The sequence below is a fragment of the Oncorhynchus nerka genome, linkage group LG3, assembly GCF_034236695.1.
Source record: "Oncorhynchus nerka isolate Pitt River linkage group LG3, Oner_Uvic_2.0, whole genome shotgun sequence".
Taxonomy (NCBI): domain Eukaryota; kingdom Metazoa; phylum Chordata; class Actinopteri; order Salmoniformes; family Salmonidae; genus Oncorhynchus; species Oncorhynchus nerka.
Genome location: NC_088398.1, coordinates 13777643 through 13800058, shown reverse-complemented (window position 1 = coordinate 13800058; position 22416 = coordinate 13777643). Strand labels below are relative to the sequence as shown.

Here is a 22416-nt window from a genome sequence, read left to right as displayed (position 1 = left end):
GGACACAAAAACATATGAATACAAAAGTTTGATCAACTGTAATATGAGCAGTAACGTTTGACCAGACAGCGCTGTTTTTTCAACAAACTCGCGGCAGTGCAGAATCAAATATGCAGTAGCCCATTGGCGAGGAAAAGGTCCGAATCAGAGGATCCGAGTCAGCATCGAAACAAAGAATAAAGTATTCCTTCATCATGACAACAAAAAACCAATAGCTTAATCTTCGTAGAATAAAAAGATCAGAGAAGATCCGGAAAGAAAAAAGTACGAGCTAGCCAGGAGTCGAACCTAGAATCTTCTGATCCGTAGTCAGACGCGTTATCCATTGCGCCACTAGCCCGCTGAAAATGATATAGGAAGTGTTGCCTTATAAAGTCATGACGATGAATTTCATGATCTGAAATGAGGATTCGTAGAGTAATAGTGCGATTACTAAACTGTAACTTTGATCAAATAATGTATTTGTGTGTGCTACATAATAAGTAGCTGCCTGTACTTTATCACAGTTTGCAACTACGACGCTAAATGTCTGACCCTGGACGCGAATTCCGGTCCAGCCATAATATACAATGTGCGCATTCATTGGCACGTCACTATGTCAGACCTCCTCTAAAGATGGCGACCGCCTACGAGAAATTCAACCTGTAAGTCTTGAAAATATATATCGTTTTCAGTCTTTTATTTTCAGAAGCTAGCGAGTACAACTTTCTGAAAAAAAATTGCCATATTCTGATGAGAGAAAATTGCCGTAGGTGTACGTCTAGAGCTAGCTATCAGATTATAAGCTATTTAGCGAACGTTCAACTGCAATTACAGGCTGCAGTCATTCGTATGCGGGATTTGTTTCAGTTTACAGTATTGTAGATAGTTTACAGTTATGTAAATGTGTGTAGTTGTGTTGTCCGTAACAGTACTTATTTAGCCATCTGCCTTTCGATTTAATTGAGTGGTAGAATTCAATCGATCTTGTTGATGAAGCAGCTAGCTAGCTAAAAAATAGTTAGCTTAGCTGTTAACGTTAGTTAGCCCATTGAGCCAGCTAGTATGTGTGAGCTAGCTTGTGGTGACGTTAGCCCCACTATGTTGAGCTTTGCTAAATCAAGCCAATGGCGGGATTCACCATGCCAGATGTTCGTCTACCAAGGTCACTGATTTTGTATCTCTCTCCTCTGTGCCCACTCTCCCCCATAGGCACACTACCCCAGAGAAGTTTTATATTGAGGCATGTGATGACGGCTCCAATGATGTATTGTCCATTGACAGGGTGTCCACAGAAATGATCCTCACCGGTATGTTAAGTAGGCTGTGTTTGTGTGCGTTCATCATGACATGATGACCAAAGTCCACATTATATTTGATTTAACTAGGCATGTCAGGTAAGAACAAATTCTTATTTACAATGGCGGCCTACCAAAAGGCCTCCTGTGGGGATGAGATTAAAATGACATTTAATAAAAATATAAGCAAAAACACACATCACAACGAGAGAGTCAACACTACATAAAGAGAGACCTAAGATGACACACAGCATGGTAGCAACACAACATGGTAGCAGCACAAAGCAGGGTACAAACATTGTTGGGCACAGACAACCGCACAAAGGGCAAGAAGGTAGAGAAAACAATATACCATGCAAAGCAGCCACAACTGTCAGTAAGTGTCCATGATTGAGTCTTTGAATGAAGAGATTAAGATAACTGTCCAGTTTGAGTGTTTGTTGCAGCTCGTTCCAGTCGCTAGCTGCAGCGATCTGAAAAGATGAGCAAATGGTGGTTTGTGATCATAAAGGCAATGAAAAGATGATGTGGCTCAGTTGGTAGATCACTGTACTTGCAACAGCAGAGTTGTAGGTTTGATCCCCATGGGAGACCAGTACAAAAAAATATATATATATATATGCACTCATAAGTCGCTCTGGATAAGCATGTCTGCTAAATGACTAAAATGTTTGTTTTTTAAAAATTAAAACATGATTATTTGTCTCTGTCCCTCTAGTGAGGAAGGACATTCCTCCCCATGCGGTCACCAGGCCAATATGTGGGATCATGGGAACTATCCGTCTGGTGGCAGGTAGGTTCAATCTTGCACTCTTTCAACGTGAGTCAGTTCAGACTCTCCAGTAAAATTATCCATTGAGAAGACTTTACCTGTGCATTACACACAAATGTTCTCAACAGGGTGAGTGTTTACTTTAGCGACACCTGTGCTCCTCTGCCTACCCTCCACAGGCACGTACCTCATCGTTATCACAAAGAAGAAGAAGGTGGGTGACCTGTTGGGCCATGCCGTGTGGAAGGCTATGGACTTTGACGTTATCTCTTACAAGAAGACTGTGCTGCACCTGACAGACAACCAGGTAGGAAGGTGTGAGTTGGGGCCCCAGTGCCAGCCCACAAGCACCCAAGCTCAACATGACTGTGAATGTTTCAGGCCAAGAAGAGAGTGTTTCACAATGATTCCTTGTTAATGACAGTGGGTTGTTTTGATGTGGATGTCAAAAAGCCTAGCCTGATACTCTGGGTTATTTGCTAGCGGCAGAAGTCACTTTCCTTCACTACTGTATGTGACCAATAGGAAAGCAGCATATTGGACAGAGAATGCTAGGCATCTGCGCTGATATAGATGCCCTGTGTTGAATTGGCTATGGAGCCGGTCAACGACAGACAGTGTGTCTGTAGACAGTCGAGTGTATGTGAAGGGCAAAGCTGTCTATCAGTCAGAGAACGAGACCCCTTCTCACAGACAGAACAAGTACTGCTTTCAGACTGTATCATCATCATGTAGCTGTTACAAGAACACTCTGTTCTGTCCCCAAGTCTAGACAACTGTTTCTCTATTAGTGGGCATCTCTATGTTGGATTCAAGTTGAATTACTGTTGGAGGAAATATTATTTATAGTATTTCAGTTTAGATTCCCTGTATATAGTATTTTAGAAATATAGTGGTCATCTGATACTTTCTAACCACCGTTCCACCTAACTTCTGTTTTGCTTTCCTTCTTCAACCTGCCTCCTGACCTCTCACCTTTGACCTCTGTGCTTTCCTTGTTCAACCTGCCTCCTGACCCATCTTTAACCTCTGACTCCATCAGATGCAGGACAACAAAGCCTTCCTGTCCATGATCAACAGTGTTCTGCTCACAGACGGCTTCTACTTTGCTACAGACTACGACCTGACCCACACTCTGCAGAGACTTGCCAACACCAGTCCTGAGTTCCAGGAGATGAGCCTGCTGGAAAGGGTGAGAGAATGAGGGGATGGATATACAGTGGGGCAAAAAAGTATTTAGTCAGACACCAATTGTGCAAGTTCTCCCACTTAAAACGATGAGAGAGGCCTGTAATTTTCATCACAGGTACACTTCAACTATGACAGACAAAATGAAGAAAAAAAATCCAGAAAATCACATTGTAGGATTTTTAAAATGAATTTATTTGCAAATTATGGTGGAAAATAAGTATTTGGTCACCCACAACCAGCAAGATTTCTGGCTCGCACAGACCTGTAACTTCTTCTTTAAGAGGCTCCTCTGTCCTCCACTCGTTACCTGTATTAATGGCACCTGTTTGAACTTGTTATCAGTATAAAATACACCTGTCCACAACCTCAAACAGTCACACTCCAAACTCCACTATGGCCAAGACCAAAGAGCTGTCAAAGGACACCAGAAACAAAATTGTAGACCTGCACCAGGCTGGGAAGACTGAATCTGCAATAGGTAAGCAGCTTGGTTTGAAGAAATCAACTGTGGGAGCAATTATTAGGAAATGGAAGACATACAAGACCACTGATAATCTCCCTCGATCTGGGGCTCCACGCAAGATCTCACCCCGTGGGGTCAAAATGATCACAAGCAAAAATCACAAAACCACATGGGGGGACCTAGTGAATGACCTGCAGAGAGCTGGGACCAAAGTAACAAAGCCTATCATCAGCAAGGGCATTGAAGATGAAACGTGGCTGGGTCTTTCAGCATGACAATGATCCCAAAGACACCGCCGGGCAACGAAGGAGTGGCTTCATAAGAAGCATTTCAAGGTCCTGGAGTGGCCTAGCCAGTCTCCAGATCTCAACCCCATAGAAAATCTTTGGAGGGAGTTGAAAGTCCGTTTTGCCCAGCAACAGCCCCAAAACATCACTGCTCTAGATGAGATCTGCATGGAGGAATGGGCCAAAATACCAGCAACCGTGTGTGAAAACCTTGTGAAGACTGACAGAAAACGTTTGACCTCTGTCATTGCCAACAAAGGGTATATAACAAAGTATTGAGATAAACTTTTGTTATTGACCAAATACTTATTTTCCACCATAATTTGCAAATAAATTCATTAAAAATCCTACAATGTGATTTTCTGGATTTTTTTTCTCATTTGTCTGTCATAGTTGAAGTGTACCTATGATGAAAATTACAGGCCTCTCATCTTTTTAAGTGGGAGAACTTGCATAATTGGTGGCTGACTAAATACTTTTTTGCCCCACTGTGTGTGTGTGTATGTATGTATGTATGTGTATATATATATGTATATATACACACACACAGTTGAAGTTGGAAGTTTACATACACCTTACCCAAATACATTTTAAACTCAGTTTTTCACAATTCCTGGCATTTAATCCAAGTAAAAATTCTCTGTCTTAGGTCAGTTAGGATCACCACTTTATGTTAAGAATGTGAAATGTCAGAATAATAGCGTGATTTATTTCAGATTTGATTTCTTTCATCACATTCCCAGTGGTTCAGAAGTTTACATACACTCAATTAGTATTTGATAGCATTGCCTTTACATTGTTTAACTTGGGTCAAACGTTTCGAGTAGCCTTTCACAAGCTTCCCACAATCAGTTGGGTGAATTTTGTCCTATTCCTCCTGACAGAGCTGGTGTAGGCCTCCTTGTTCACACACGCTTTTTCAGTTGTGCCCACAAATTTTATATGGGATTGAGGTCACTCTAATACCTTGACTTTGTTGTCCTTAAGCCATTTTGTCACAACTTTGCAAGTATGCTTGGGGTCATTGTCCATTTGGAAGACCCATTTCTGACCAAGCTTCAACTTCGACTGATGTCTTGAGATGTTGCTTCAATATATCCACATAATGTTCCTACCTCATGATGCCATCTATTTTGTGAAGTGCACCAGTCCCTCCTACAGCAAAGCACCCCTACAACATGATGCTGCCACCCCCGTGCTTTGCGGTTGGGATGGTGTTCTTCGGCCTGCAAGCCTCCCCCTATTATCCTCCAAACATAACGATGGTCGTAATGGCCAAACAGTTATAATTTGTTTCATTCGACCAGAGGACATTTCTCCAAAAAGTACCATCTTTGTCCCCATGTGCAGTAGCAAACCGTAGTCTGTCTTTATTATGGTGGTTTTGGAGCAGTGGCTTCTTCCTTGCTGAGCGGTGATTCAGGTTATGTCTATAGGACTCGTTTTACTGTGGATATAGGTACTTTTGTACCAGTTTCCTCCAGCATCTTCACAAGGTCCTTTGCTGTTGTTCTGGGATTGATTTGCACTTTTCGCACCAAAGTACGTTCATCTCTAGGAGACAGAACGCGTCTCCTTCCTGAGCAGTATGACGACTGCGTGGTCCCATGGTGTTTATACTTGCGTACTATTGTTTGTACAGATGAACGTGGTACCTTCAGGCGTTTGGATATTGCTCCCAAGGATGAACCAGACTTGTCGAGGTCTACAATTTTTTTCTTTCTGAGGTATTGGCTGATTTCTTTTGATTTTCCCATGATGTCAAACAAAGGCACTGAGTTTGAAGGTAGGCCTTGAAATACATCCACAGGTACAACTCCAATTGACTCAAATGATGTCAATTAGCCTATCAGAAGCTTCTAAAGCCATGACATCACTTTCTGGAATTTTCCAAGCTGTTTAAAGGCACAGTCAACTTGGTGTATGTAAACTTCTGACCCACTGGAATTGTGATACAGTGAAATAATCTGTCTGTAAAGAATTATTGGAAAAATTACTTGTTATTACAAGAAATTCATGGAGTGGTTGAAAAAAACGAGTTTTAATGACTCCAACCTAAGTTTATGTAAACTTCTGACTTCAACTGTATGAGGGAGGAAAATAATGTAAAAACATGTTTCCATTTGGAGATACATTCATGAAAACATGAGTAATGTGTTTGTACGTGTGTCCTGTCCAGATGCAGACATTTCCTATGCAGGGCATGTGGAAACAAGTTGAATGGTATGATAAAGATGTGTTGTTTTCTTGTCCTCATTTTAGGCAGATCAGCGGTTTGTGTGGAATGGTCACCTGTTGAGAGAATTCATGCCACAGCCAGAGGTAAGGACAGAGCTGACACATGTTAAATCCACTTGTGGTAAATATAAAATGAATATGTTCCAGTACAGATCTTATGATCTTTCTAAACTGCATTGTCTCTGTTCTTCTCTTGACAGCTGCACAGGTTTGCTTTTCCTGTTGTCCACGGCTGTATCCTTTCAGGTTTTTCTATTTGTTACAAACTCCAGATGAAGACTTTTCCCTCCTTTTCAATTCTCATAAACAGGAAGACCTCATTACCACTTCCTGTAAGACAACAGATATTACCCATGTGAGATGTCATTCACGGGGCGGTTGTTTAGAGTGAATGAACTGTTAAACAGCATTGCAGTTTAAACCCTGTAATCTGTCATTGGTTGGAAATCTACCCTCTGATGGGAACACACTAGATCACATGGTCATTTTTACGTTCATATTTTCCATGAGGTTTGGTGGTCTGAGTGACTGGATCTAAAGCCCATTACTCTGGATTAGTCTTGTCATTCTTTTCCCTGAGAAAAACTTAAACTGTTTGACAGACCATGAATATCAATAGAAGTTAACTTGCGGTTTTCTCCTTTAGCCACAAGGGGGAGCTAGAGATTCATACGTCACATTATAATTGGGAAATTAGGGATATTGTATTCACAGACAATGAATGGAAAGTGGATCCATTGACATATTGTGACGGAGCCCACATTTCTAAGCATCACAGCAGGCCCAACTCCAAAACATTTTCTGAAAAGGAGGCAGAGAAAGGTTGAATTCAGGAGGTAAAGTTAGGCTTTAAAGGTTAAGACTGTATTATCCCTAACCATGTGTTGTCCAGTCATCGTTATGAAGTCCTGCTGCATCAATGGGAAGATCTTTGACTGGAACATCATCTCCAGGCGGAGCTGCTTCAGGGCTGGAGTACGTTACTACGTCAGAGGTGACTGACTCCACATCCACCAGCACATCTAACTGGAGCTTTCTGACTAGAGCAGGGATGATGGACAATCTTTTCCACAGTGGACTGGTGTGGGTGCAGGGGGTTTTGTTCCAGCCAAACAGTAATACATACAGTACCAGTCAAATGTTTGGACACGTCTACTCTTTTCAAGGGGTTTTCCTTATTGTAGAATAATAGTGAAGACATCAGAACTATGAAATAACACACATGGAATCATGTAGTAACCAAAAAAGTGTTAAACAAATTCAAAATATATTTTAGATTCTTCAAAGTAGCCACCCTTTGCCTTGATGACAGCTTTGCACGCTCTTGGCATTCTCTCAACCAGCTTCATGAGGAATGCTTTTCCAACAGTCTTGAAGGAGTTCCCACATATGCTGAGCACTTGTTGGATGCTTTTCCTCCACTCTGCGGTCCAACTCATCTCAATTGGGTTGAGGTCGGGTGATTGTGGAGGCCAGGTCATCTGATGCAGCACTCCATCACTCTCCTTCTTGGTCGAATAGCCCTTACACAGCCTGGAGGTGTGTGTTGGGTCATTGTCCTGTTGAAAAACAAATGATAGTCCCACTAAGCGCAAACCAGATGGGATGGCGTGGCGTATCGCTGCAGAATGCTGTGGTAGCCATGCTGGTTAAGTGTGCCTTGAATACTAATTAAATCACAGACCGTGTCACCAGCAAAGCACCATCACACCTCCATGCTTCATGGTGGGAACCACGCATGCGGAGATCATCCATTCACCTACTCTGCGTCTCACAAAGACACAGCGATTGGAACCAAAAATCGGTCTAATGTCTATTGCTTGTGTTTCTTGGCTCAAGCATGTCTCCTCCTTATTGATGTCTTTTAGTAGTGGTTTCTTTGTAGCAATTCGACCATGAAGGCCTGATTCACCCGGTGTCCTCTGAACAGTTTATGTTGAGATGTGTCTGTTACTTGAACTCTGAAGTATTTATTTGGGCTGCAATTTCTGAGGCTGTTAACTCTAATGAATGTATCCTCTGCAGCAGAGGTAACTCTGGGTCTTCCTTACCTTCCTTATTTTCCTTACCTGTGGCGGTCCTCATGAGAGCCAGTTTCATCATAGCAATTTTCCGTATTGACTGCCCTTCATGTCTTAAAGTAATGATGGACTGTCGTTTCTCTTTGCTTAACTGAGCTGTTCTTGCCATAATATGGACTTGGTCTTTTACCAAATAGGGCTATCTTCTGTATACCACCCCTACTTTGTCACAACACAACCGATTGGCTCTTTTAAGAAGGAAAGAAATTCCGCAAATTAACTTTCAACAAGGCACACCTGTTATTTGAAATGCTTTCCAGGTGATGAAGCTGGTTGAGAGAATGACAAGGCTGTGCAAAGCTGTCAAAGTAAAAAAAAAAAAATGTGCAGGGATGTTCTAAATGTTTTACTATGGTTCCCTGAAAGTTTTCTTGTTAGGTTTTATTAACGATCTGAGCAAATATTTCAATAGGGCTTTTAACACTGCTGTCTTAGTTTGGGTTAACCGTTTTGGGCACAGATGCGACACATGGAAATTCATATGCTTAGGCATAATCATTCAAACTTTTTTATATTTTTTATTATGGCATGGCATCAGTGAGATTCAAACCCATGCTCTTCTGTTCTCGATCCATGGAATTAGTCCACTGCGCCACCAGGATGGAGCTAGCATGCCATATATTTTTCTAACAAATTCTAAATTGTTCATTTGAGTTTAGAATTAGAATTATTCCCAATGTCAAACCACTTGGAGAACATTCCTAGAACATTACAAACATTGAAAGTCAATGTAACCATGTTTGAACTTTTAGTAAATGTTCTATTAAGGTAATGAAATACCAAGTAAATAACATTATATATATATATATATATATATATCTTAAATGTGCTGAGAATGTTCCAAAGCAATGAACTATCCTGCACCATTCCCAGATAGTTGTGGGAAGATGTTTTGCTAAATAACCATAGGACATCCACACTCTCGCTAAGCTCCAAGAAACATATGGTTCTCAGAATGTTATATGCTAACTGGGTCTTCAATCAATATTTTGATTAGTGGAATCAGGTTTTTTACAGCTGGGTTGGAACAAAACCCTGCACACACTCCAGCCCTTTGCAGATAATATTGGCCTGATCATTACATAATGTCTATTTGGTCCATCAGGCATTGACTCAGAGGGTCATGCAGCTAACTTTGTGGAGACGGAGCAGATTGTCCAGTACAGCGGGGGCAAGGCCTCATTCGTACAGACCCGAGGCTCCATCCCCTTCTACTGGTCCCAAAGACCCAACCTCAAGTACAAACCAAAACCTCAGATCAGCAAAACCATTGACCATGTAAGCTACCTGTTACAATATTCATATCATTTTTCATATTCAATGTTTAAATGTAAAAACATTTTAATGTACAGTAGTAGTAGTCATTTAAATACAGTAGAGGTATGTGATATTGAGTATTACTATACTGAGTCAAGTCTTTCTTACCTTTATTGTCCTGCTTTCACAGCTGGATGGCTTCCAAAGGCATTTTGACTCGCAGATCATCATTTATGGAAAGCAAGTGATTTTAAATCTGATCGACCAGAAAGGCTCAGAGAAACAATTGGAACAGGCCTTTGACAAAATGGTGTCCAGCTTGGGCAATGGCATGGTCAAGTAAGGACTATAGCTTTTCCCCATCATTCATTCTGATCCCACTATGCCCGTCTTCTTCTAACTTCATTCATGTATATATATATTTTTTTAGGGGTGAACATTCTGTCTAAAGCCATAGAACTCCAAATAACCCCTTAAAGAAAATGATTTAATTTGATTTGACATACCTTTCTCCCTGTACCGTGCACCTCTAGGTACATAGCGTTTGACTTCCACAAGGAATGCAGTCGGATGAGGTGGCATCGCCTGCAGATCTTAGTCGATATGGTGACAGAGATGCAGGACGAGTATGGGTAGGTATTTAGTCTGCATGGCCGGTGAGATGAGTTTGTGTACTTTGTGTTCATCTCCGTCTGTGGTTTGCTGATTTGGTTTTGGGACAAATGTTATTGTAAAATCAAATAGGAATCAAATTGTTTGATTGGTTGGTCAGGTACTTCCTGGTTGATGTGGATGGGAACGTTCTGGTGCAACAGGAAGGGATGTTCCGCAGTAACTGCATGGACTGTCTGGACCGTACCAACGTCATCCAGAGTCTGCTGGCACGACGCTCACTGCAGTCACAGCTGGAGGTGGGAACCACCAATCAGACATGTCCAATATATAGACACTCCCACTAGTTCTAGACACTTCTACCACTTCCATCTTAACTACAGGTGTCAAACTCATTCCACGGAGGGCCAAGTTGCAGCGGGTTCTTTAATCCCTTGTACTTGATTGATGAATTTAGGTCACTGATTAGTAATGAACTCCCCTCACCTGGTTGTCTAGGTCTTAATTGAAAGGAAAAACCAAAAACCAGCAGACACTAGGCCGTCCATGGAATGAGTTTCACATCCCTGATCTATACACGTTCACCACATCTAGACTCACTCTCTCTGTGTCTTTGACATAATGAGTAATGTCATGTTCCTCCGTGTTCTACCTCAGGAGTTTTAGTTTTACTGTTCAATAAAGGTGTAGACGTAACCTCTCCTTTTACATTCTGTAAAAACAATGGTAAAAATCTTAATGGAAACTACATTTTATGAGGAGCTTGTCCATTTTGACCTAACATAGACCTTTTGACTTGACAAAGTCATATGTTTCACAACTTACATTACCTTGACTCACTTGACCCATATTTGCAAATGAGCAACAAACAGACATAACAGAGACGGGGAAAACACAAACTCTATGTTGAAGGTCTCTGACTAAAGCTGCTGTCTCTGTGGACTTTGACTGTGGGCTGTTTAGTTATCTGACCCTATGTGGGCTGTGAAAAGGTCCGGTCTCATCTCACCCAGGTACAATAAATACTTCAGGTACCATTGTGTTTTTTATTAAACTGTTTTATCACTGTGGGTTAAACTGTCATTGAAACATCTATTAATAGTGTAGTAGTTAGGCTGCTGGTGATGAAGGTGCAGTTGCATCAAGGTCTTTTGGTTAAACAACAGTGCTGAATCTGATGGCGACCATCTTGGTTCCACCTTGCCCCCTGTAGTCAGGCCACTGCAGTATCTCACCACACATCTTTGTTTATCTGCAGCGACTGGGAGTTCTCCACATGGGCCAGAGGATTGAAGATCAGGCCGACTTTGAGAAGATCTACAAAAATGGTGATCCTCAGCTGAAATCTGCACACTTTCCTACCCCTCTGCCAGCACGAGCACAGCATTGTCTTCCTTATGAGATTATTTGGTTTTGGTTTAACATGATTGAAAACCTCCCCTTTTTCCACTGACTAAATCTGGGGTTTTTTTCTCTTTCTTCCTCTCCCTCTCTCACCCTTGCTCGCTGCAGCGTGGGCAGACAATGCCAATGCGTGTGCCAAGCAGTATGCTGGCACAGGGGCCTTGAAGACAGACTTCACAAGGTGAGAGAGAAGGGCTCACGTGTTTCTTGCTATTCTGGTGATTAGCAAACTAAGGCACAGGACTAGCTCTCTTCATAGAAATGTACTCCCATTCCATCAGGAAGTCACTGAGTTCACCTGGCTTTAGGAGGATATTATGGATTCCAATAGAACTTGTCCATTATACAATGACAGAGAACTAGTTGTCTTTCTGCTGTCACAGTACCATCCCACTGTCAGTCACACCCATGAAGTTGGCCATGCATTATTGGCTATGAACTACATCAAAACATCCTACTGGATGTTGGTGCCCTAAGAACAGGGATGTTCTGCTTGTGATTTTTGTGATAACCAGGAAGACAACTCTGAGTAAGAGTGTGCTCAATGAAAGGGTGGAGGATGATGATGATTATTTGTAGTATGTGTGAGAGATGATTATGACAGGGATGACTGAAGCGTTGCTCATGTCTCAGAACAGGGAAGAGGACACAATGGGGGCTGGTGATGGACGGCTGGAACTCCATGATCAGATACTACAAGAACAACTTCTCAGACGGCTTCAGACAGGTGTGTCTAGTGTGTGTGTGCGCGCCAGTTATTAGTCATGTTTTGTAAATTCTTGACGTGTGTGGTAACTGATAATTGAGACATCTCTCCTGATCATCAGGACTCTATTGATCTGTTCCTGGGTAACTATGCCATTGATGAGGCAGACATGACCACACCCCTTCACGAGACCAAAGACTGGAAGTTCCTCACGGTGAGATCTGATTGGCTAGGCTTGATCAGTGCTATGTATACTGATAGGCTACAATATGTGTTGGTTTCAGTCACAAGCGGTAGATTGAGATTCCGTTATCTTATTTAACTCCTGTTTCCCCTCTCCCCCTCTAGTTGCCCATTATCATGGTTGTGGCATTCTCCATGTGTATCATCTGCCTCCTCATGGCTGGTAAGACAGCAGTGGACTCCCTTGTCAATTCTGCATTGAATCCTAATAGGGGCATGGAATTTATTTGAACATTCTAGTTACACCTGCACCGATCTCAAGTTAAGATTTGGTCCATAAACACATTTTGCAGTACTTAATTTTACAATACTGTTTCTACTTGTACTGAACTGGTACTGACTAGGCAAGTATGTGCTATCAATGGGAACTTTTCGGTACTTAGTTATTACCCGTAGTGACCCTCAGTGCCCCCCCCCCCCCCCCAGGTGACACGTGGACGGAGACCCTGGCGTATGTGCTGTTCTGGGGCACAGCTAGCTTCGTGACGGCTGGCGTCATCCTCTTCAACGGTCGGGAGTTTGTAGACTCGCCCAAGCTGGTCCAGAAGGAGAAGATGGACTGAATGTGTGCGTGTGGAAAGCAGCTACGCCCCACAGACTTCTCCTCTTCCTCTTCATCCCACTCTTCTTCATCATCATCGTACCCTCAGGATCAGCGGGCCTGGAGCCTGTACTGATTACTGAGCCAACGACATGAGGAAGAGGAGGAGGAGGGTGGGGTGAGAGAAAGGCCAGGTGTATGATGTAGGGCTGTGAAGCATACAGGGACTCGCTCTGCACTGGCCTGCTGCTGTCCACACCACTAAGCACATTGTTTGGGCTGGGGCTGGGGAAGATCCCTAACCTTGTCCATAGACTGACTGTATAAGCTGAGAACTGTCTGATTTTATGATACAATACCCCACTACGGTAACACAGTTACCCCTCTGCACGGAATGCATATGAACGGACACTGGCACTGCTGTTGTTGCCATAGCAACCTTGACACAGGAACTACTTTTTCAAAAGTCTTGCCCTTTTTGTCGTTGTTTTTGTTGATTTGTCGCCTTCTAGCTACATCATGTCATATTTTCTCTGTTGGTTGCCATATTGTTTGTGTCATTGCCCCTGAAGGGTCGATCTGAACGTGGTGTCTTAGTGTGATAGCCACTGGCACCCAATATGTCAGCTGTCTGACGGCCCAGCCCAAGCCATGATCCCAAAACTAGCTCACCAATAGTCATGGAGAGAATGTGCTAGCTGGCCAATAGGCAGGAAGAGAACGTGCTAGCTGGCCAGTGATTAGGGAGAGAATTTTCTAGCTGGCCAATAGTTGGGGAGAGAATGGGCCGAACTGTTTCAATAGGGAACTTTAGTTATGGTGTCCCACCACCATTAATGCCATTGTAACTGGCCATACTATTCTCAATCACTGCACTTCTGAGTGCACAGACAGACCCTCAAAGGGTTTCAAATGAGGATTCCTCTGAGATGTGACGAGAGGAATGTTTGTCTGTCTGGCTGTCTAGTCTTCCCAGGGATGGAAAGCTTCATGAAACAGCTGGAAAGACAAATCCTCATTAGTTTCTGACAACTAAAAGGTGTGAGAGAGCATCAAACTATATACTATAGTGAGTAGGATCTGTCTTTGACCAGTAGACTGCGAGGCCCAGACCTAGGCTAATAATGAAGCATGGATTTAAAGGTCCAAATGCAGCCATTTTTATATCCATATCAAATCATTTCTGGGTAACCGCTAAGAACCTTACTGTTATTGTTTTCAATTCAAATGGTCGAAAAGAAAATAATTGTCTGGGAATGGTTTTAGGGGAGGGGTGAACTGAACTAGATGTTATTGGCAGAGAGGTTTGGAAATCTTTCTTATTCATTTATTAACTAATTTTTACCGTCGGGTGATGTCACCAGGCAGTTCAAAACTCCATCCCACCAAAACAGACTGAAATTTCAGGCGGTCTTTTCTAACACTAGAAGAGCATTATTATTTCACAGTGTTATTCCAACCTGGTAATATATATTAATCATGGGAAAATATAGTTTTTGACTGAACTGGGCATTTAAACGAACCAAAGTCTCATGGGGCATTGGGGATTTTAAATGCCACTTGTCCCCTATGACAATTTCTTTGTTTTAGTATGTGGGAATGTGAACTGTTGCTCTCTCTTACACAATCTTTCTCTATATAATTTATCCTTTGATTATTGGCTGTTCTGTAGCACTAGCCCCAAGTCAAATTATGCTGCCTTACGACAGGTAAGAGACGGGGTGTTTAGTAGCAGGATTGGGGCCAATTCCATATAAATTCAATTCAGGAAGTAAAATCCAATTCACAATTGTATTCTCATTGAAAAGCATTGAGAACATGTTTAATTGGAATATGAATTTCAGTTTACTTCCTGAATTGAAATGAAATTGAGCCCAACCCTGGTGTATAGTGTACATAATCATTACAGGATCACACTTACCTTACCTGCTGTCAGAGTGGCACCTGCTGATCTGAGAATGTTTAAGTATGTAATATTAAATTGATTATATTGCCGCTTATGTGTCTTTCCACTTCAACTGTAGTGGTACAAAACGACAATGAGAATATGTATGTCCTATAACTTTAAATGTAGTGGTCCAATAATACATCGGGGTATGGTTACTATGATGAAGCATAAGTTGGTTATTATGCTTCTCAAATGGCTCATTTGCTGTAGCTATAACCCTTGGTATACATAGGATGCCATGCAAATGGACAACAGTACATTCCGCTGTGCATTATCAGCCATAAGCCTATCAAATACAAGAATCAGCCAGCATAGTGTCTCTTGCTGATCTGTGTTTTTAAACAGATGATTTAGGTGCCATGTTAACCTAGATACAATTTCATGTAATGACAAAGCATTGTATGCTTGTAAGAATGATGTGCTATTTAAGCGGAGTCATGTTTGAGCGGTTTTAGACAAATATTTTTGGTTTGACTGCTTTACCAATGAAAATGGGTTGCTACTGTTGGCTCAATGCAGTAATAAGAAAACAAGCTGGACCAGTTTTAATTGTTTTCTAGGCCTATATTATTGTCACTTGTTTTGTTTATCAGAGGATTTAATTTGGGGGTGTTATTTTCCAGGATTTTAATTTGTTATTGTGTTTTTTTGTCACTTGTGTCCAAGAATGTGTAATAAATGTGTCATCAGTCATTCTGTTCCATTTCCTAATATTGTTCTATAGAAATTGTTATTTTACACAAAATGTAGCATATTTATTGTCCATAGTGTTTTCTGGTTTAGTTAAGTTTTAAGTGACAATATGGAAAATACTATTGCTACCGTAATACAAATCAATTTCCTTTAGGGGGTAGTTTATGAATGTGTGTAGCAGTCCATTTGATCAAGTGTATTCTTTATTAGATAATGGTTAATCATTGTCTGATTTCTTTTCAGAAAACAACAGAACTGCCCTTAACTATTTTCTTGGAAGTTTTTCCCTAGGTGGCATAGTGCCACAAAGTGGTACCCTCCCTTACTAGTGCTGGTACACAACAGAAAGTAGTTTAATTTTTGAACAAAATGTTCATACTTTAGTTTGAGGATGTGCATATACAGCCTGCTCTTGGTGTTATTCCCTCCATCTATGATGCACTGAGGCACAGTATGTCAGTATGTTGAATTTATTAGGATCCACATTAGCTGACCCCATGACGAAAGCTAGTCTACCTGGGGTCTGACACTTAACAAAAAAGACATTAGACATTAAGAAACATTGACAAGTAGACATTAGAGACATTTAAAACTATCACAAATAATTTATTTTAAAAAAAAAATGGTGTCCGCCACACAATTTAGTTTTCATTGCATTTCAAAGGCAGTGGGCTATACTTTTTCGTGTGACTGTTACAAATGTTGAATAAGTCATTTGTATATTTCACAATATGTGATACTGTGTTGCAGAGTCAATAGTGTTTCGGCGTTGCGGTCATTGTAGTATAATTAAACGTAGACAGCGAAAATGGTTTTGCCATTAGCAGGACCGCAGATATTGAGAAGAGTGAGATGCAAGACATCGCTCTCACACAGTCACACAGTATCTGCATGTGCACAGGTTCCCTTCGCAGCGTGGAAGTTGAGCCTTGCGTTTCAACACTCTCTTTGAGTTGTTGAGGAAATTGACCCACTATGCTGTTTATTTTTCTGCATCTATGTCACATTGCTGAGACTAACTTTAATGTGTAATGTTTTATCTGCTGAGGAGTAGGATAGCAGATGTAACAGATATACCAGCCACCTCACCCTTCTCTTTATCCAAGCTGTGATGAAAGCTGTGATAAACAGACACAGATGCTCTCTCCGTAACGTTAACAGAACGCCTCTGTAACGTTACTGGAATACTAGCTCACAGTGTCATTTGCTCCCGCCTGCCGAGCACCTGCCCTTGCCGTAACGTTAAACTGCTAGATAGCAGAGTGCGGGGGCGAAGGACACTCCCGTTGTCTTAGCTAGCTGGCTGCTGGTGTCGCTCCCGCTATGTACCTGTGTTAGAACAGCCATCTGGAGCGTCTGAGCAGTTGGCTTCTGAGCCCTCACCCACCCACTGATTCTACTTTGGTCTGACACACTACTACATGTCCGGAAAGAACCAGGCAGATGTGTCCATGTCTAGAGTTTTATTCTCTTAGTCCACACACACACACACACACACACACACACAAAGTGATTTTTGTGGTTTCTATAGAAGAATAGAACTAAACATGCATATTGGGGCTCCTGAGGGGTGGTGTCTAAGGCACTACTTCTCAGTGCTAGAGACGTCACTACAGACTCTGGTTCGATTCCAGGCTGTTTCACAACCGGACGTTATTGGGAGTTTCATAGGGTGGCACACAATTGGCCCAGCGTCGTCCAGGTTAGGGTTTGGCTGGGTAGGCTGTCATTGTAAATAAGAATTTGTTCTTAGCTGACTTGCCTAGTTAAATAAAGGTTAAATAAAAATATATTTTTTAACAATGGTACTGCAAACTACACAGTTTGATATTTACATAGCCCAATAAATAAGAAGTGCACCTATTCGTAGATGAGTAAAAAAAAAAACAGACATTGAATATTCTTTTGAGCATGGTGAAGCCATTTGCACTTTGGATGGTGTATCAATACACACAGTCACTACAAAGATACAGATCTCCAGCACCCCGTTTGGAGGACAAATATCTTAGCTTTTATGCTAAATATACATACATTTTATCTATACATTTTGCATAGACATTTGACATACATGGTACTTTTATATATAACAACAATACATTACCAAACAAACTTTTTACTCCCAACCCTCAGCCACTCTCAGCCCATCCCACCTATCACCATAGACCTCAGCTCTTTACTCCCAACCCTCAGCCACTCTCAGCCCATCCCACCTATCACCATAGACCTCAGCTCTTTACTCCCAACCCTCAGCCACTCTCAGCCCATCCCACCTATCACCATAGACCTCAGCTCTTTACTCCCAACCCTCAGCCACTCTCAGCCCATCCCACCTATCACCATAGACCTCAGCTCTTTACTCCCAACCCTCAGCCACTCTCAGCCCATCCCACCTATCACCATAGACCTCAGCTCTTTAATCCCAACCCTCAGCCACTCTCAGCCCATCCCACCTATCACCATAGACCTCAGCTCTTTACTCCCAACCCTCAGCCACTCTCAGCCCATCCCACCTATCACCATAGACCTCAGCTCTTTACTCCCAACCCTCAGCCACTCTCAGCCCATCCCACCTATCACCATAGACCTCAGCTCTTTACTCCCAACCCTCAGCCCCTCTCAGCCCATCCCACCTATCACCATAGACCTCAGCTCTTTACTCCCAACCCTCAGCCACTCTCAGCCCATCCCACCTATCACCATAGACCTCAGCTCTTTACTCCCAATCCTCAGCCACTCTCAGCCCTTCCCACCTATCACCATAGACCTCAGCTCTTTACTCCCAACCCTCAGCCACTCTCAGCCCATCCCACCTATCACCATAGACCTCAGCTCTTTACTCCCAACCCTCAGCCCCTCTCAGCCCATCCCACCTATCACCATAGACCTCAGCTCTTTACTCCCAACCCTCAGCCACTCTCAGCCCATCCCACCTATCACCATAGACCTCAGCTCTTTACTCCCAATCCTCAGCCACTCTCAGCCCTTCCCACCTATCACCATAGACCTCAGCTCTTTACTCCCAACCCTCAGCCACTCTCAGCCCATCCCACCTATCACCATAGACCTCAGCTCTTTAATCCCAACCCTCAGCCACTCTCAGCCCATCCCACCTATCACCATAGACCTCAGCTCTTTACTCCCAACCCTCAGCCACTCTCAGCCCATCCCACCTATCACCATAGACCTCAGCTCTTTACTCCCAACCCTCAGCCACTCTCAGCCCATCCCACCTATCACCATAGACCTCAGCTCTTTACTCCCAACCCTCAGCCCCTCTCAGCCCATCCCACCTATCACCATAGACCTCAGCTCTTTACTCCCAACCCTCAGCCACTCTCAGCCCATCCCACCTATCACCATAGACCTCAGCTCTTTACTCCCAATCCTCAGCCACTCTCAGCCCTTCCCACCTATCACCATAGACCTCAGCTCTTTACTCCCAACCCTCAGCCACCCTCAGCCCATCCCACCTATCACCATAGACCTCAGCTCTTTAATCCCACCCTCTGCCACTCTCAGCCCATCCCACCTATCACCATAGACCTCAGCTCTTTACTCCCAACCCTCAGCCACTCTCAGCCCATCCCACCTATCACCATAGACCTCAGCTCTTTACTCCCAACCCTCAGCCACTCTCAGCCCATCCCACCTATCACCATAGACCTCAGCTCTTTACTCCCAACCCTCAGCCACTCTCAGCCCATCCCACCTATCACCATAGACCTCAGCTCTTTACTCCCAACCCTCAGCCACTCTCAGCCCATCCCACCTATCACCATAGACCTCAGCTCTTTACTCCCAACCCTCAGCCACTCTCAGCCCATCCCACCTATCACCATAGACCTCAGCTCTTTACTCCCAACCCTCAGCCACTCTCAGCCCATCCCACCTATCACCATAGACCTCAGCTCTTTACTCCCAACCCTCAGCCACTCTCAGCCCATCCCACCTATCACCATAGACCTCAGCTCTTTAATCCCAACCCTCAGCCACTCTCAGCCCATCCCACCTATCACCATAGACCTCAGCTCTTTACTCCCAACCCTCAGCCACTCTCAGCCCATCCCACCTATCACCATAGACCTCAGCTCTTTACTCCCAACCCTCAGCCACTCTCAGCCCATCCCACCTATCACCATAGACCTCAGCTCTTTACTCCCAACCCTCAGCCCCTCTCAGCCCATCCCACCTATCACCATAGACCTCAGCTCTTTACTCCCAACCCTCAGCCACTCTCAGCCCATCCCACCTATCACCATAGACCTCAGCTCTTTACTCCCAATCCTCAGCCACTCTCAGCCCTTCCCACCTATCACCATAGACCTCAGCTCTTTACTCCCAACCCTCAGCCACTCTCAGCCCATCCCACCTATCACCATAGACCTCAGCTCTTTAATCCCAACCCTCAGCCACTCTCAGCCCATCCCACCTATCACCATAGACCTCAGCTCTTTACTCCCAACCCTCAGCCACTCTCAGCCCATCCCACCTATCACCATAGACCTCAGCTCTTTACTCCCAACCCTCAGCCACTCTCAGCCCATCCCACCTATCACCATAGACCTCAGCTCTTTACTCCCAACCCTCAGCCCCTCTCAGCCCATCCCACCTATCACCATAGACCTCAGCTCTTTACTCCCAACCCTCAGCCACTCTCAGCCCATCCCACCTATCACCATAGACCTCAGCTCTTTACTCCCAATCCTCAGCCACTCTCAGCCCTTCCCACCTATCACCATAGACCTCAGCTCTTTACTCCCAACCCTCAGCCACTCTCAGCCCATCCCACCTATCACCATAGACCTCAGCTCTTTAATCCCACCCCTCTGCCACTCTCAGCCCATCCCACCTATCACCATAGACCTCAGCTCTTTACTCCCAACCCTCAGCCACTCTCAGCCCATCCCACCTATCACCATAGACCTCAGCTCTTTACTCCCAACCCTCAGCCACTCTCAGCCCATCCCACCTATCACCATAGACCTCAGCTCTTTACTCCCAACCCTCAGCCACTCTCAGCCCATCCCACCTATCACCATAGACCTCAGCTCTTTACTCCCAACCCTCAGCCACTCTCAGCCCATCCCACCTATCACCATATACCTCAGCTCTTTACTCCCAACCCTCAGCCACTCTCAGCCCATCCCACCTATCACCATAGACCTCAGCTCTTTACTCCCAACCCTCAGCCACTCTCAGCCCATCCCACCTATCACCATAGACCTCAGCTCTTTACTCCCAATCCTCAGCCACTCTCAGCCCATCCCACCTATCACCATAGACCTCAGCTCTTTACTCCCAACCCTCAGCCACTCTCAGCCCATCCCACCTATCACCATAGACCTCAGCTCTTTAATCCCAACCCTCAGCCACTCTCAGCCCATCCCACCTATCACCATAGACCTCAGCTCTTTACTCCCAACCCTCAGCCACACTCAGCCCATCCCACCTATCACCATAGACCTCAGCTCTTTACTCCCAACCCTCAGCCACTCTCAGCCCATCCCACCTATCACCATAGACCTCAGCTCTTTACTCCCAACCCTCAGCCACTCTCAGCCCATCCCACCTATCACCATAGACCTCAGCTCTTTACTCCCAACCCTCAGCCACTCTCAGCCCATCCCACCTATCACCATAGACCTCAGCTCTTTACTCCCAACCCTCAGCCACTCTCAGCCCATCCCACCTATCACCATAGACCTCAGCTCTTTACTCCCAACCCTCAGCCACTCTCAGCCCATCCCACCTATCACCATAGACCTCAGCTCTTTACTCCCAACCCTCAGCCACTCTCAGCCCATCCCACCTATCACCATAGACCTCAGCTCTTTACTCCCAACCCTCAGCCACTCTCAGCCCATCCCACCTATCACCATAGACCTCAGCTCTTTACTCCCAACCCTCAGCCACTCTCAGCCCATCCCACCTATCACCATAGACCTCAGCTCTTTACTCCCAACCCTCAGCCACTCTCAGCCCATCCCACCTATCACCATAGACCTCAGCTCTTTACTCCCAACCCTCAGCCACTCTCAGCCCATCCCACCTATCACCATAGACCTCAGCTCTTTACTCCCAACCCTCAGCCACTCTCAGCCCATCCCACCTATCACCATAGACCTCAGCTCTTTACTCCCAACCCTCAGCCACTCTCAGCCCATCCCACCTATCACCATAGACCTCAGCTCTTTACTCCCAACCCTCAGCCACTCTCAGCCCATCCCACCTATCACCATAGACCTCAGCTCTTTACTCCCAACCCTCAGCCACTCTCAGCCCATCCCACCTATCACCATAGACCTCAGCTCTTTAATCCCAACCCTCAGCCACTCTCAGCCCATCCCACCTATCACCATAGACCTCAGCTCTTTACTCCCAACCCTCAGCCACTCTCAGCCCATCCCACCTATCACCATAGACCTCAGCTCTTTACTCCCAACCCTCAGCCACTCTCAGCCCATCCCACCTATCACCATAGACCTCAGCTCTTTACTCCCAACCCTCAGCCCCTCTCAGCCCATCCCACCTATCACCATAGACCTCAGCTCTTTACTCCCAACCCTCAGCCACTCTCAGCCCATCCCACCTATCACCATAGACCTCAGCTCTTTACTCCCAATCCTCAGCCACTCTCAGCCCTTCCCACCTATCACCATAGACCTCAGCTCTTTACTCCCAACCCTCAGCCACTCTCAGCCCA

At 44.3% G+C, this 22416-nt stretch overlaps 1 protein-coding gene and 1 non-coding gene across 2 annotated transcripts; one reads left to right on the top strand and one right to left on the bottom strand.

The window, feature by feature from the left end:
- Nucleotides 1–267: 267 nt before the first annotated feature.
- trnar-acg (transfer RNA arginine (anticodon ACG)) lies at nucleotides 268–340 on the bottom strand. Its single transcript has one exon. It is a non-coding gene; the product is annotated as a tRNA-Arg (tRNA).
- A 198-nt stretch (nucleotides 341–538) lies between these two features.
- Nucleotides 539–15713, top strand: LOC115102421 (phosphatidylinositol-3-phosphatase SAC1-B). The gene is made up of 18 exons (XM_029622359.1): nucleotides 539–644; nucleotides 1192–1289; nucleotides 1996–2070; nucleotides 2229–2356; nucleotides 3092–3241; nucleotides 6253–6312; nucleotides 6429–6462; nucleotides 7121–7222; nucleotides 9415–9587; nucleotides 9757–9905; nucleotides 10100–10198; nucleotides 10339–10477; nucleotides 11437–11506; nucleotides 11691–11763; nucleotides 12216–12309; nucleotides 12410–12502; nucleotides 12637–12694; nucleotides 12958–15713. The coding sequence occupies exons 1-18, from the start codon at nucleotides 616–618 to the stop codon at nucleotides 13092–13094; spliced, it is 1761 nt and encodes a 586-aa protein (XP_029478219.1). The 5' UTR covers nucleotides 539–615; the 3' UTR covers nucleotides 13095–15713.
- Nucleotides 15714–22416: the final 6703 nt, after the last annotated feature.